This window comes from Anastrepha obliqua, chromosome 1, assembly GCF_027943255.1.
Source record: "Anastrepha obliqua isolate idAnaObli1 chromosome 1, idAnaObli1_1.0, whole genome shotgun sequence".
In the NCBI taxonomy this organism is placed as follows: Eukaryota; Metazoa; Arthropoda; class Insecta; order Diptera; family Tephritidae; genus Anastrepha; species Anastrepha obliqua.
In genome coordinates this window covers 28,652,005-28,669,583 of record NC_072892.1, presented here as the reverse complement: position 1 = coordinate 28,669,583, position 17,579 = coordinate 28,652,005, and the positions used below count along the sequence as shown (strand labels likewise).

Genomic DNA, 17,579 nt, shown 5'->3' with positions numbered 1-17,579 from the left:
ACAACTACAAAACTAGGCGCATTGGATAGTATATAGAGTAACAAAAGCAATGCAAATGATTTTAAGAGAAAAAATAACGGTAAATTTAAACAGTTCAATATTATGCTCATCAAGCGTTTATCAAAAGGGAGCGTTTCTAATTAGCTGACAACAGCTGTAAATATATACAAATTTATAAAAATTATAAAATCAGGTTGTGTGTTTCATTCACTAAAAAGTTATTGTAGGGTGAACGCAGACTTTGTGGGGCATGTGTATGTGCATTAACATTTTTAAATGCGACATTTGCTATACAAAATACTAAATTTCTTTTCGCATTACAAAGTAGATCCCCAGTACTGTGTTTTAAAAAGCTTCCAGACGCAGGGCAGAAAGCTGATTAGTCTATACGATGATGGCAGGGAGAGTCAGCGAAAGTAATTTTATTTAAATTTATTCTAATTCCAAATATTTCTTCATTTTGGTGCGAAACAGCCACATTGCTTTGGGTTTGATCTCCGTTTTTGGGTGGAGCTTCCTTAACCTCACTGTTAATTTCATCCTTTTGATGTTGTTGTTGTTGTAGCAGCATAAATATTCCCCATACTTACATACGGGGAATGCTGCTGGAGTGACAGTCCTTGGCCGGATATAAACTCGGGTCGTTTCGGTAACGTAGAACCGATTGTCGTGGAAACGTATCCTTTTGATTGTATACGCCTGCAACAGACCCATTGCGACGGGCATATAATTCATTTCTTTATGTGTTAGCTTTTGCTATATGTTCTTTGCTTACTTTGCACAGGCATTCAACCCCCTTCAATATCTTCATTTTCTCTTCAATTCAGCCAATTTCATCTCATTATTTGGTTTTGGCTCTAATACGTATTTACATTGTTTATGCTATGGCCATTACTTGTTTAAAAACATCATCCGCAAGAAGTCGGCAATTTGTCAGACCTCGCCGTCACAGGTTTTATGGTTCCAGACATAAGTTGAAGCTGCTTAAAAGCTAGAAAAAATGTTGGCTTTTAGATTTTAAAAAGTAAATCAATTCATACTGGAGTGTTTAAAATATGTATGTTTTAATAACGGTTTTATTTGTGTGAAAATAATTGCCTTATCTATTCTTTGCCAATAACATAATAGTGAAGCAAAAAGTGCAGATACTTAACATGGCTACACTATTACTTGCCAATTGTTTAACTGTCATGCTCATACTAACCTCAATTTACCAAATCTTAAATCTATCATTGAGTCTTAAATAGTTTTGTTCGAATGCAAATTTAAAAATTTATCCTAATTCATTATGATTAAGAAATTATAAAAATGTAAATTAAAAGTTAATATTTAAGTTAAATTGGAGAAAATGAGATTTTGTAAGAATGTTACAATTCTATATTTTACAGTTCAAAATAGTAAATACTATAGATGTGTCATCTTTCATTCTCAGCGCTGTCTGTGAAGAGAAACATAAAATTATCTCCTAATTATATATCGAGTTTTATTTTAATTATAATGACTACGGTAAATTTATAAGCCCATAGGAAGTTCTAATCCTCTGCTAGGATTATCAATAATTAACTTTAATTTCCAGTTCGGCCACTCTAGTTCATGCCGCTTCGTACTTTCCGTCACATCGTCCAGTTGGAGATTTTTGAAAGACTCCATCATAGGAGAAACCAATTCGTCTGGAATCAGAACTTGTATCCAATACCCAATAATACCAAAAGGGGATGCTTTGCTCACAATCGCTCCAGTGACAGATTCTGCTACTAGAGTTAGCGCCAAGTGCTGGGCTTTGAAGGTGAAATGACGACCATGGCGAATACGATCCTTTATTGCTAACATGAGATATTTTGCTGCATATGGCGCCAAAGTAATCTCTATACCATCCATTGATATGGAGTCAGCCGAATGCGGCTGATAACTGAGAGGGCATGACTTATGTAAAGAAACACTACTCATTGACATAGATTGTGGAAAACCAGCATCCTCACGCTTGATTTGCAATTTTTCAAGTAGATTATTTTCCTCGAAAACGCATTGTTCATTTAATTTATTTGAATCAATTTCAGTTTTAATGCATTGTCGTTTTTGTATTTCTCGGAATGTGAAGTCGGCATTTACACCAGCCAAATCTGAGCCTTGTTTTTCCAGGTCATCTTGCAAGTTTAATAATAATTCCGGAAAGAGCTCAAAAACACTTTGAGAACGACTCATATCTGTAATCCACCAATTACCACCAGTTTTAATGTCTTGCTGCAAGAAGTTCAGCACACCACGCCCATTCCAGCGGGAAGCTTGTTCAAGCTCTTCATCTGTAACACCGACAATCTGACAAAACTCAACCGTACCGAACACTGTCTGAATACAGCTTAGCTGTGGATCTTCGGCAATTAGTATATTCTTCAACTGTGAGTTTGTGTTGCCATCCAAACTTTTACGCCAAGGTATGTTATCTCCGAAACACAACATATTTCCAGTCTCGAAGCAATAACGGGCTATGGACTGTAGTAAGTTTGCTGGCCATGTTGGTGGGAGCTGTGGTTTTCCGGAACTATTTTCCTTTTCCGTTTCATTTTTTAGCAGCCTAAATGATAATTCGAATCCCATACCGGACCGAGTATTCATTTCGTTGGATTCCTGGACGTGCACTCGTCCATCTCCGTGTAGGTCACTTAATCCGAAGCTTACGTAATGCCAATGTGGCGGAATACCTCTTTCTGGGTCTCCACTATTACTATACATGCTGATGTAATCCAAAGGATCCTGCCCGCCAAGCCAATATTTTAGAACTGTTGTTACTTGCAAAGGGTTTGCTTGGTCTGGATAAATACTCTGACAGTGATCAATGAGTGCTTTCAGTCCCGGAGGCGGTTCCATCCGACTACTTTGGCTTGTTGAGGGTGCATCAGCCATGACTATTATTAAGTTTACAAAAATATTACACTGGTGCTATGTAAAAAATAGCATGGGAAAAGATATGTGCAATTCGGAGATGTTATTTGTATAATCACATAACAAATTCCCTAATTACTCTATGGCCACTTATGATTAACTTTAATAATAGAAAAAATCTGTACTATATACAAAACATTTGTGGCTTAAAACTTTTTATTGCAAAATAATAATTCCGAAAAAAAGGTTCGATGTCGATAGTTGAAAACAATCGATTAATGAATTACTATCAATCCCATAAGTGCGGAATACACTACACAAGTGGCTCGTCAAACCTACTTATTTCCTCATACACTATATAAGCACAAGTAAATGACAACAACAGTGCCGTGTCAGTAGATATTTTCCTTTCCCTGAACTCTTACTTTACGCAGATAATATAAATATATTTTCCGTAACTGAAGCTACCTTCGATTATCAGAGTGATATAGGTAATCGTGACTTGTGCTGCCAGAAGTCGCGAAATAAGCCAGTTTCTATATTGTTAAACAGAGATTTAAGAAAAACCATAGATTACTTTCATCATAATCATATAAGTATCTGGTTTTTAGTTTAGAACCGAGTTTAAATTTAATCCCGCCATAAGTCAAAAAAATTAAATTTATAAAGTTAAGGCACTTTGAACTGATATTTTATAAATGAAAATTTTCAAAAAATTCTAATTAAAAAGTTTTAGATTTATACGAAAGTTTTTAATAATTTAAAATTTTATACCAGGTGTGAAACTTTAATTTATATTATTAATATGCGTTCGTAAAGTCACTTCTTTTGTGCTCTTCTGGCGTTTTTAATTTGCAAAATTAACGGGAATATTTCTATGTAAATTTATAAACATATATTTGCCAGATAAAACCTCAATATAATAGATTTGTGTCAAAGCTGGTTTGTACTAAAAGATAACCCCAAATTGACAATGGTGGTCAAGAAAATAATAAAGCCAGATCCACCAAGCAACAATCACAGATTAATTTGTTACAGTCTAAATTATATTACTTTGAGCAGAACAGTTTGTGCAAACTTGCAGAATATATCTGGAATAAGTTATATTCGCAGACTCCCAAACTCAGGGAGTAAATGTTAAATTAGCTCAGCTATTACGACCAATCTTATATCGTTGACAGACGATGGCGTTAATCGGAATTTCCCGGGTAGTTAATCTGATTAAAATTTTAGTGTGGCTGTCGGCTATTATGAGAATTAGGTAATAGCTGATTTACTAATTGGGTAGTTTTGTCCTTAAAAGATGGACCGCAGGCACCAAATACGGGTATTTGCTGCCCTGATACAATAAAAATTTTTTTATTAAAAAAAAAATCTTTAATTTCCATTTTTCAAATTGCTCCGAAATATCAAAATAATTAATGTAATTTCGTATGTGTTAGTTTTAATTAGTATTGCATAAAGTCTTTCTTGTTCTTCTCTTTAAAAGTTTCACATTCAAAGTTTTTCATTCACAATAGATTTAACTGTCGTTTTTTATCAATGTTGCCTTCGAAAATTCCCTTGGGGGGTAACGTTAATTCATGGAAAAAAAGGCACATTTTTATGATTTTTTTTGATGACACAGTTAAAATTTATTCGTCAAATCTTTTACTACATAAAACTATAGCATTTGAAGTATATTTTGTGAAATTTTCATCCAAAAATATTTAAAAATACGGCAATGGCAGAAATTATTCGGACGCATCTTAAAAAAAAGTAGTTTCGCGGTGCCCCTGATAACTCGGTATTAATCAAAAAACCAAAGTTATTTCGTTAGATAATCGTTTTCTCCGGGTAACGCCGAGGGTTTTTTGAAATTAAAAATTTTTCGATTTTTGGGAACACGTTAAAGTCAAAAACACGATTTTCGCGTAAAAAATCGGTGAATTAGTTACCGTAAAAACAAAAGTATCAACAAATTCGAAAAAAAAACTCTTCGGCGTTACCTTGTAAAACATCTACAGAAAAAGTGTTCAAAATTTCAAAAGGATCGGTGCAGTAGTTTCAAAGTTATGAGGGGCACCGACTTTGAAAACGTAAGTTGTGGGAAAAACGCTTTAAAGTTTTAAATACAAAAAAAATCAGAGTGGGTAGCAACACTTACATGGCTGTATCTTTGTAAGTTTTGTTCCGATTCATCTAAAATTTTCACAGAATATTCTTGAAAGGTTCTTCATTTAAAAAATCAAATAAAAAAAAATGCAAAAAAAAAATTTAAAAACGTTCGGGCTCCATTCGGGTTTAAGGAAATATGTGAAACGCTTCTACTCGGAGAGGCAACGGGCATAACTTTCCATTGCATTTCTTCCCACATTTGCTGGATGGTTGGTTGCACAGAAGGGATTAGTGGCTTTTTCTGTGCGATATGAGTCTGCGGTTGATTTATTGGTGCCTTCTGATATGCACCTAGGCACTCACCTACCTTCACTGTCATGGAGCAACAGGACTGTTCCTCCGACATCTTTTTATCGCTTCCAGTGGCTTCCTCAGCTGCCACAGTGACTGTCTTTTGGCCTCATTTTGAACTAAACAAAACCCATAGCTAACATAGAAACCTCACTGCCGTGTTACGCCAACGGCGATGGCTATTTCCATCACTGAATCCTCACCCCCATTGCACTCAGTTTTCATTTTGAGCCTGAATCAAAGAAAGAGTATTTTCGTTTGAGAACCTATCTAGCTACATGAAATAATGCACAATAATAAATGGTATGCTCGCATCTGAGACCACTTTCAGCCTGCTATCTTGCCACGTAATGAGCTTTAGAAATGCTGTGCTAGGTAATCCACAGTTGCCGCATTTTTGCAGGTGATAGAAAGTTACCCTAGGCGAGGCATGCATCCGTACATCACCATCCTATTGCTTTCTTACCTTTTTCAGGAAAGCATTCGGGATGGTGTTAATTTCCTCTCCGTACCAGACGGCATTCCTGTGGTGTTATACCCAGTCTGACTCCACTGAGTATGACACCCGAAAAGATATGGGCTGCCAGACGTCTTTGCGTTTGTGGCGAGGCTTGGGTGTTGGCATTGGGCACAACGTTATCCACTTAAAGATATTAGGCACTTTTACTTTTTGAAAATTAACGTTATAGCTGTGGTGGGCGTAGTTATCGACCAACTTTACTAATTTTTGACATACACTTCCTTTGTGCCTAAATATCTTAACTTTTCCTCGATCAAGCGTGGAAAAGTAGACGTGGTTTTATCCGACCTTAATCATACTTATGATCGAAATGAGATAGGGAACGGTGCATGTCCCAAGTTCGGGTCAGTTTTACTGTTGTTGAGATATACGCATTTACCCGAAAGTGGGCGTTGCGCAGCCTATTTTCCAAAATTGCTTTGCAAAATTGCAAAATTTTACTTGCATTGTATTTATTTTTATTTTTCTTTATTATTTGTATCAAATTTTAATAATTTTTCTAAGTTTAAGAAAGAGATATCTCCCTTTTTCATTTTTGAAAATTACCGCTATAAGGCAAGAGGGCGGCTATTGTGCGATTTCGCCTATTTTTAATACCAAACTACAAAGACAAAGGACAAAAAGTTGGACTTTCATTAAAATATATTAATTTTTGCACTAATTGTCGTACGCACGGACGGACAAATCTGGCTAAATCGACTTATCTCATCATTTGGAGCATTTTCGATTACTTTATGCCCTTACAAGCAACTCTTATGTGAACAAAATTAGAATACCTTGGTGCATAGGTGCGTGTGCATAAAAATTAACGGGATTTTTGCTAACTTGAAACCTGCACTTTATTATTTTACTAAAATAGGTTACATAACTGCAAACCAATGAATAACAACTAACGAACTTTCAAGTTTGATGTCAATACCGTTAACATTTTTATTAAGAAAAAGCAAAACATAGAACAGATCGCCTTAGGTTGCGGTTACATTGGTTGCGAATTTGTACGAATTATTCAATGTGAAACAAATACGGGCGACGAGTATCAAATGCATGTGGTTGCATTACTTGCGACTATTTTGTGCGAAGTCCTACGAATTCGTAAGTGTTGGACGAATAAAAAATGCAAACAGTATTTATAAAAATAAAAAAAATTCAAAATAAGTATTCGTAAGAACTCTGAGGGGAAATCAGCATGGATTGTGGAAACTTGCATGAAATCGTTCAAGAGTAACCGTGGCATCTATGGGATCAAAAAGATAAGAATTACCACAACCGGGAAATTGTAAAGAAACTTTGGAGGAATACAGCAGTGGAATTGAAAGAAGGAGGCAAGTTTTTAATAGATTTCACTTAATATATTTTTTATTTATTTTTAACAAACCTCAAAATGTATTACGCAGCTGTTAAGATTTCGCCTTTTAGCGTTAAATTAAAGCTGTGACTACAAAGAAAACTTCATTTATTCCGATAGTCAAGCAACTCTGAAATACTTGCACAGTATTTTTTTATTAATCTAATCTAGGTAACATTAAAGGCAATTCTAAGGCAGATGAGTTAACGTAGGCTTGTATCTCAGGGAAACACCAAAATGAAGAAAAAGTTTTTCTAATAGCGGTCGCCCATCGGCAGGCAATGCAAACCTCCGAGTGTATTTCTGCCATCAAAAAGGTCCTAGCTAGTATAACCAGCTTTTCGAAGGCCACCCAAAGGCTTAGGGAGCGCCAAGTAGAGTAAGGATAGGATAGTTCCGGTGGTATCACAAGGGATTAGGTTGAGTGGCTGTTGTCCGACGCACTTAGGCCTGAATAGTCCCATTGTGATATCACTGGAGTTCGTGCTTTACACTCCTGAATCTTCTCTGAAACAACCTGGGAATTTGCTGTTAGTTGCTTACCATTTAAGGGGGTCTTCTGGTCTCGAGGCCCTGAAATGAAGGGTTTTTTTGGGGATTGATTGTGACAAATCCATGCGTGAATATTTAAAAAAAATTTTTTTTTATTTTAAAGGTACATGTCTTGGCTTTTAAAAAATGGTTTTGACTTTGAAAAAAATTAACACCCGCGACCTTGAAATGGCGCTGAAGACGTCCACCTCCAAACGAAACAGGTCTCCATTTTGGTCACGGTTTTTCCACCTGGGTAATCAGAAAGCAAAAATTAAATATGCGTTGTCTTCAAAGTTGCCCTGGTTAAGTTTTCCCGTGACAGAATTTTTTTTTTAAATTTTTTTCAAAAGTTATGCAACAATTTGCAAAAAAAATTTTTTTTTTGCTCATTTTTTGAACTTTAAAAGGTTATAAAAATGGAATGAAAAAAAATTTCAAAAATCGTACACGGAGAAACTTAGCGGTAAGTTTTCCGAACCTTTTAAGACCAAAACCATTGAAATCGGAGTATAACTACTATGAAAAGTGTGACCAAAATGCTTAAAAAACACGATTTTCGGGGAAACGCGTTTAAAGATAAAGTTTATGATAAAACGGCCGGAGGAGGGTACACTTCGGTGCCCAGAAAAATGTGAAAAAATGCGCTTTTCAAAAAATCCTTTCTGTGGCGTATTCTCGCATACACATACAACAAAATTATGCAAAAAAAAAATCGATTTTTTTTTCACTGGAGACCAGAAGACCCCCTTAAGTCAATTGGCAATAAGTATAAAATTACGTTTAGTGCTTCTGTGGGAGTGGTTCTAAGAGCTCCACTTATACATAAGTTTGTTGGTTTTTGGATACGAGGCTCTGTTCACATTAATATTTTTACCATACCAATATTCCGTACTGATTGTACAGGTCTTACCACAGCTGAATACAACCTGTGTACTATTTTCGGTATAAACCCCAAATAAACTATACGGCTTTCTTGCATGAGTGAAGTGCTGTTAAGGCTTTACTGACTATGTCTTCTACATTTAAATTCCAATCTATGTCAGCATTCTATCTAATATCAAGCCTAGGTAGCGAGTACTTTTGCTGGCCGAAGGTGATTCTATTCTATGTCAGGGGACTTACATCCGGTAAATGATGTTTCTTAGTAAATAATACCAGCTCAGTCTTGGGAGCGTTTATGCTCAGTCCACAAGATGTCGACAACTTGTCTACCTCACTTAATAGAAGCGTCCGGAATACAAAAATCCGCTTCCTTAGAAATAATAAATCAAATATGACTTTAAATCCTTACATGTTGCCTTGGAGCCAAAAAGCGAAGACTTTAGATATTTTAGAGAGGCTTGACAGAGACGGGAAAAGACGACGGCAGATTTGTTTAATTTATTACTGGTACCCTTTAGTGACATCTCTTTCACAAAAATCAGCGTTTCGTATTCAGAACTTTCAATCATTTCGTGCAGAAGTTATAGAATTATTAGCTGGTCCATCTATGGCAGATATAGAAAACTTTCAGTGTCCTGATGCTGATGATAGGGACTTTTAAATAAATTTCAAATAAAGTGTTTAATAATTATGATAATCTAACTTTACAGTTTTCATATGGGTATTGACAAACAAAAACTAAAAATGCACTCACATAGAGAAGTTATTTTCGTCGAAAAATTATGAAAATTGATAAGGGAATTTAATTTTAATTTTGTTTCTTAGTGGGTAACCGAATGTATATATATACATTGGCGCGTACACCCTTTTTAGGTATTAGGCTGAGCTCCTCCTCCTATTTATGGCGTGCGTCATGATGTTCTTCCACAAATGGAGGAACCTACAGTTCAAGCCGGCTCTGAACGGCAGATATTTTTTATGAGGACCTTTTTTTCATAGCAGAATTACACTCGGAGGTTTGCCATTGCCTGCCAAGGGGCGACCGTTATTATAAAAAAAAACATTTTTCTTCATTTTGATCTTTCACGGAGATTCGACATTCTCTCTGAATTCCGAATGGTGAATGAATGAATTTGAATGAATTTGAAAAGGTCGAGCCAAGGAGCACCAGGAGATTTGGTGGCTCCTAAAACACTCAGGCTAAAAAGCCCATTGTATTTAAAGCTCTGGAAAGGGGGTAGATAGTCAAGGAGGGAGGGAGAAAAGTATCAGAGAAAGAGATAGGAAAGAATAGAGACAGAGATAGAGATAGTTAGTCCTGTGAGAATTTTCCAGATTCTTTGGCAAATCTGTAAATATCCTCCAGTTTTAGAGAACGAATATTACCCATTCCCATGACATCGGAACCCAATACCCGTAGTCGCGCTCTAGCAAAGGCAGGACACTCACAGAGAAAGTGCTCAGTGCTATCCGCCTCCTTTAAGCATGACAGGCATACCGGGTCCTCGATGATTCCAATGGTGGTCATATGCTGACCCCATGGGTTGTGTCCTGTAATGATGCCGACCATCAACCGAATGTCTTTCCTTCTAAGTTTTAGTAGAAAGTTTGACAGTTTTCTGTTCGGACTTGTCACAAAACACTTTGCAGTTCTGCAGCGTTCTAGACCGGACCATCGCTCTTTATGTAGATTGCCTACATAATCGTTGATCCAGTTCTTGATTCCTGCGGGACTGATTCCGATTATTGGCTCTGGCCCCTGTGGGGGCACCGCTGATCCACGGTTGGCCAATTCGTCGGCAATTTCGTTTCCTTGAACACCGGAGTGTCCCGGAACCCATATAAGTACAAGCCTGTTTTGTCTTGCGACAGAATTAAGCTTCTTCTTACATTCTTGAACAATCTTTGAGGTTTGCTTCGCGTTCTCCAGGGCCTTCAATGCAGCCTGACTGTCACTGAAGACTCCAATCTGTTTCCCGCTCCATCTCCTCTCGATTATCCATTCGGCTACTTTTAGGATGGCAAAAACTTCTGTTTGGAAAACAGTTGCCATTCGATATACTCGTGCTCTCGGCCGAAAATTTTCGAGTAATGAGCAATGGACTGGTGTGAGCGGGTTCTCGTTGCTCATACGCCCAGGCTGTTCGTAAATGTGCGCATAAAATCGGAAGCTCTACTCTCAACGACTGTGGAATGGAGGACGATTGTGTCTTAATATATAAAATGTTTTCGTGGTTTCTGACTGAACGCAATAATATTTATGTCGGTTCTAAATTAGGTGGGGAGAAATGCGTGGGAGATGCGTAGCAGAAAGTGGGCATGGTACCGCCTAGTTTTGAATATTTACTTGCATCGTATTTAGTTTCAGGGCTTATCACTTCTACAAAATTTGAGCAGTTTTGTTTCATTTATAATGGAGATATGACGTTTTTTCTTTCTATTTCACACCTGCGGACTTGTGCCTAAAGGTACCATGAATTTGTTCATTTTACAGTTTTATGTATAGCATCAAATACTCGAGATGGATATATTTAATTTCCAAAAGATAAATAAATGAAATAAATCATAACAGATAAATTCATTTCAACTCAAATTCATTTAGTCCATGAGTAAAATTTTACAGAGTAGGTAAAATAAGAGTAATGATAATTGAAAACAAACAAATATTAGAGATAAAGTTATAAAATATGCGAATTAATAGACGATTTAAATACAAATCTCCACAACGAAAAATTAATATTTACATATTTGGACATTTGAATGCTGTAAGAGCTCGAAAAATCGGATCGAAGTCAAAGTTAGCTTTAGAAGCACTCACCTGAAATGGCAGAGATGAACGTAGAGGCCTGTGAGGCCCACAGATAAAAAAGAGAAATTGTTTTCATGGGTATAAACTAAAGTTCTTTTGGGAAGGTACCAATTCAGTATCGGGGAGGAAGATACACACATATGAGGAAGAGGAATTTCGATGCGTAAATCATCACACCAAAGGTAATTCATTAAAACCCATGCCAGCCCTGCCGAATACCAATACCATTCCAGCAGTTGCAAACAACGCATATAGCAAAATAATTAATTTTAATTGAACTGAAAAAGATTGAAAAATGTTTGTATGTACTTGTAATTCTCAAGTTTTATTGATTCCATCAATTAAATTGCGATATTTTTAAAAATGTGTTAGTTTGTATGGAATGTGCAAATGCTTTGTCTGCTTGACAATTTTCACTGAGTCTGCACTCACTTAATTTTTATTTATCCTGAAGAGGTGTACCATTATTTAAATGAATTAAAGTGCAGAGTGAATGAAGAGGCGGCTGCGTAGCCGAATGGCTCGCGATGCGAGGTTTGATGGGTATAAACTAGATGAAACACCAAAATTATAGAAAAAGGTTTTTCTAAAAGCGGTCGCCCCTCGGCAGGCAATGGGAAGCCTCCGAGTGTAGCATTTCTGCCATGAAAAAGCTCCTCATAAAAATTCGGAGTCGGCTTAAAACTATAGTTCCCTCAATTCGTGGAACAACATCAAGACGCACAACTCAAAGAGGAGGGGGGAGAGAGGAGGCGCTCAGCCAAACATGTAACAGAAGTGTACGCGCCAATTATTAATATTTTTTTAAACATAAAAATTATATACTATATATTGAACATATTTTATAAATTGAAAGCACGTAAATGAGTAATGTAGCCAAATTTTTCTACAACATTCAACACAACATAAATAATATCAAACATGTACAGTGCGGATGATGTCACTCACAGTCCTCAGCTGTTCTTTGTTTACAAATGGCGGTCATAAAGTGTCGTACTCTATAATAGTTCTTTCATGTAATGAAATACAATTTTTTTCGTGAGAAGGGAACACTATTTATGCGGATATTTTGGCCCAAAACCATGAAGTACACTGACCTCTACGTAATAACTAAACAAATACCCATTCTCCACGAAGTACGGTGTCGCAAATGGAAGTGGATCGGCATGGTATGTCGGTCAACTTTAATATTTCTGTGATTTTATCGACATTTTCGACATTTTCTTTAACATCAAAAATGCTTGAACGGAATCGACGAAATCAAAACTGCTCATAATGAGCTGTTACATTCCCCATAACAGGCACCATAAATACCATTCATAAGTTCTGCGGTCTGGCTTGCATTTTTGTATTTATCAAAAAAAAAAAAACGGTAAAATGCACCGAATTTTCTATTTGTTGACTTCCATTGTTAACACCCTGTAACTCACAACTGAATGGAACAAACAAAAAACAGCAGAAGCATTTTTTTATTGCGAAATGTCATCTTGGCAACGAGCGTAAACTTTAAATTGTTTGATCCATACTTTACGAGATATCGATCCCTACAGCCATTTGCCGAGAAAATAGTGGATTTAACACGTTGACTGCCGCGCCGGCACCCATTGCCCGGCGCATGGCTTTTCAATGGCGCCGCGCCGGGCAATGGGTGCCGGCGCATTGTTTTTGGTGTGGTGGTGATGCACACTTGCGGCGCTGTGTGATAACCAGCAAATTTCGCTCGGCAGTCAACGTGTTAATGAACCAAGGCATAAAGTAGCGGTAAGGTTGCAAGTTTTATTTTTTTTCCTATTTATTTAGTTCCTAAATTGCCAAATTTTGTTTAAGTTACGCTAAATTTTCAATCTCTCATTCTAGGTATCAAAAGCAAAAACAAAATACATCCCTCTCGTTGTTTTTGCTCTACTACTGCTACTTGTTTAATGAGCCTTGATAATAACGGATTATTAAGTCAAAAGACTGCGAAAGTTAACAAAGTGAAGTTTACTTTATTAGTTGTAAAACAATTTTCTTTAAGGGCTAGTTGCTCTTGAAAAGCTTATGCACTACATTTGGGTGCATCGTTTTGATTCGTTTGTTTGGGTATCGTTGTCGGCCACATCTCCCAGAGCAACAGTCGTATTGGGTATAAGCTCTTGTGGGCGATGGTACAATGAACAATTGTACAATTCATTATAATTGGAATGACATGCATATATACACTCGTACACACACATAAGCTTATATGCACGAATATTCTCTTGTATAAACCTACGAACTAAATGTGAGCGCTTACTATTGCTGGCTCTCCCATAACTTATAGCAAGTAGTATTTTGACGAATCTCGTGTTTTTTGCATTCGACGTTTGACTACGCCAGTGTCAAGCTGGATCGGCTATCGGTTAGTGCGTTGTTTGTGCCCTGCGCGTGATAACAAATTGTCGGCGAAAAATAGTACAATTTTCGGGTCGAGTGTAAATATTTTCTTGAATAGTGAGTATAAATTTGCTGCATATGTGTGGATTGCATGCCGTCAGTGCTGGAATTTAAATTGATTAGTCAGGGATAATTTTGAATTGACGACGGATGACAATTGTCTTTTCATTATTGGCGTGAAATTGTTGTGTATTGGCGGCAAATATTCTCAAGCTTTTTTTTTTGAATTCCTCATTTATAATATGCGATGATTTGTTATGTTGGCAAATTAAATGATTATTAATTTGGAGGGGATTTTGAAATTCGCATATTTACCAGCATAAATATTTGGTTTATTTTATTGGTTACATTTTTCAAGATAAATATTAGCAATAGGAGTATTTGCAGACCGCCGCTTGTGCTTGTGTACGCTCGCTTGCAACTACAAATTCATTTGCCGAAAATTTTTAATATTAAAGATTTGAAGCGCCAAAGGTTATTGAGATATGTGTTTTTGAATGGAGCCAATAATTTGGATTTTATGAGAAAAAAATATGCCATTAAATTTGCAGTATCGGCAATTATGTGTGAACAAATTATTCACATAAATTGCAATTCAAAATAAAAACAAAGTGGGGAGAACTCTAATTTTTCACTAGAATATTACAGAACTCCTTCAACTGAAAATCTCGATGTGCATTCCTTTGGCGCAATCAGGGATCTCACGCATGTACAAACACATACATATGTATGTGGAGACAGAGGAATCCCGATAATTCATGATCGGTGCCTTGCGATATTTTATGACTGCCTTGTAATATTTTACGACTCATTGAGGTTTTCGCATTAGCGAGATTTCGATTTAGCAAAGTTAAAAGAGGAAAATTTCGAAATATGGAAAAGTGTTTACTATGCGAAAGTGTTATAAATTATCTCTTTTGCGTAATTGCGGTAAGTGTTGATGCGGCAATTCTTTCGCCACTTCAGCTGTTTTGCTTTTTTATGTTTTGTTTTCGCACCACTGCTTAAGTTTGTGCGTACGCTTGTTTGCCATTTCCACGTGGACCTAACTTTCGCGATAAAGCAACGAATAAACCAAACACGAAAAAAATGAATGAAATCCAACAAAAAAGTTAACGAACGTTAAACGTAGATGTTATGACTACTATGATTTTTTTTCGAAATTTATCTGCATTGAATTTCGGTTTCCATTACGACTTACAGGATATTGGAATAACTTACACTGCCAAATAAATAGGAATTTATTAAGGGATCAAAATGTAAAGAAATTTTGCGAATAAGCGCGAAATTTTCAAGGCACCAATGGATTGCATCTGGTGGCCCAACAACTAGATTTCAAACGAACAACTCCTTAATCGAAGCGTGCAAAAACCAATAAACATTGAAATACGACACAGTGAAAATGGAAATGGATTGGCCATACACTGCGCAAGCCAGCGACCGACATAAGTAGCATGGCGCTGAACTAGAATCCATAAGAACCGCGCTGTAGGGGATGTCTTGTAGGATCTTCGCGATGTAGCCTTAATGAGGGTTTTTCAGAAACTGACGAATATCTTTCATCAACTCACATTGAGACAAAAACGAAAATAAGATAACATTGGCAAACATTTGTTTCGGCACTATGCACTCAAAGCAACTACTAAAAAATAATAATAATTGATTTTTATGAAACATTGAATTTTTCGAATGAACGAGGTACGAATTATCGCGATTTCACTGTATGTACATATGTATGATATAGAGATATGTATGTAGATCGGGCCGCCAGCGTTTTTATGAGATTGCTCTTTCGTTTTTCAAGCTAGGTTAAGTTAGGTTAGGACAAATGACTACACGTGCGTGGGACGCACTTGGATAAATATTCAAAAGTCATTCGTTGAGATACCACACAGGGGGAGGAGAGGGCAAAAGAGAAGAGAAGGAACCAGACATGTGGATAAATGGAAGAAGGAGCTTTGGATGAGAGGATGACGACCAAGCGATTTACGTTCCATCAACCGCTTCAACCTACTGATAAATTTAATCAGATGTGTGATATTTAAATTCGCAATATTCATAGGTGTAGCGAAAAAGTAAGAGCCCAGTTGTCTATGAGCAGGACAGCTGAAAAGCCGGTGCTGGGAAAATTCCACCTCGTCCTTTAGACAGCTTCTGCAGAAAGGACTTGAAGCAATCCCAAGTCTTACCGCATGGATATCTAACGGACAATGCCCGTTGAGGATACCTATAAAACTCGAGAGCTGCGGCTTTGTTAGCCTTAGATGTTCTCTCGAGCACCCCCGATCTGCACGTGACCAGAAAGATCTCGTGACTTTGAATGTTCGCTGAGTTGCCGCGGGGCCCATAGGGGTTTTAAGCTAAAAATCAGTGAATAAATGTAAGTTTCGAGATTTTTCTGCGGATTTCAATAAATGTTTATTTTACTTGCAAATATACAAATAAAGTGAGAAAGCCTAAATTCAGTCCGGCCGAACTTCATATACCCGTGCCCATTTTAGTAAAATTTGTAAAATTTGAATCGGGCCGGCTGTTTTTGTTGGAATCAAGCAAACTCATAGTCAACTCTTATTGTAGTATCAGACGAACAAGAGGAAATTTAATTCTAACATATAAAAAATGGACTATTTCAAAAAATGTATGTGCCAAGTTTGAATGCATTTTATTAAGTCTTAATCGACACGCATTTACCCAAAAGTGGGCATGGCATCGCACATAGATCGCTTTCTAGGAGCGGTTAACGGGTTCTCCAGATATTAGATATTTTCGTGATCTAGATACACACCCGTTATTTAGCGATATCTCGCAAATTATAAATAAATAAATAATTGGCGCGTACACTTCTTTTAGATGTTCGGCCCAGCTCCTCCTCCTATTTGTGGTGTGCGGCTTGATGTTATTCCACAGGGACCTAAAGTTTTAAGCCGACTCCGAACATCAAATGGTTTTTTATGAGGAGTTTTTTTAATGGCAGAAATACACTGGGAGGTTTGCCATTGCCTATTGAGGGGCGACCGCTATTAGAAAAAAACTGTTTGCTGTTTCATGCACGGAGATTCGAACCTACGCACTTCCGAATGGTAGTCATGCACCAATCTATTCGGACACGGCGGTCGAAACTAAACGACAGAAAAAAAAAATGTTATGAATTTTCGTACTCAGCGACCGGTTAGGGTTGGTTCTTCAATAAACAAATTATTAATTATTTGTAAACCAGCGTAGGTAATTAATCAAAAAATCGTTTACTTCAGTAACTAACTATTCGTGAAGAGTTTTTTTGCTTAATTAATTTTAAATAAAGAAAGTATTTTTGGTTAATTTTGCTTTTAATTTTTTATGTAAGTTATCATATTCTGAACTAAATTAAAAAAATAATAATAAACGAAAAAAAAACAAAAAAAATACTGAGTCCGAACTACGCTCTGAACACGAAATTTCAGACTCCACATTTAGAGAAGACTCTTCACTTCCAAACTGATGTTCTTTTTAATAAACGGGAAGAATTTTTAGACAAACAGTTGATAAATGGATGAAGTTTTACCCGTCTACTTCAGCCGCGAATTGCGAACTCTGCATTTCTCGCTTCCAGAGCTTCTTCTGACATTATTGACTATTGGTAACGACACAGTAGATAATATGGCGTTTACACCCTCAACAAGTGCATTTCTTAAAAATAAAGGGCAATTTTATGCCATCTCCAAACGGCAGTTGGTACTAAAGTGGGCCATTGAGCTGCCGACTTTTTT

The 17,579-nt window shown here is 36.8% G+C and overlaps 1 protein-coding gene across 1 annotated transcript; it reads right to left on the bottom strand.

The window, feature by feature from the left end:
• Positions 1-1,045: 1,045 nt before the first annotated feature.
• On the bottom strand, positions 1,046-3,138 carry LOC129253420 (suppressor of fused homolog). The gene has a single exon (XM_054891785.1). It carries the CDS (start codon positions 2,899-2,901, stop codon positions 1,513-1,515), a length of 1,389 nt encoding a protein of 462 aa, XP_054747760.1. The 5' UTR covers positions 2,902-3,138; the 3' UTR covers positions 1,046-1,512.
• Between the last annotated feature and the right edge of the window lie 14,441 nt (positions 3,139-17,579).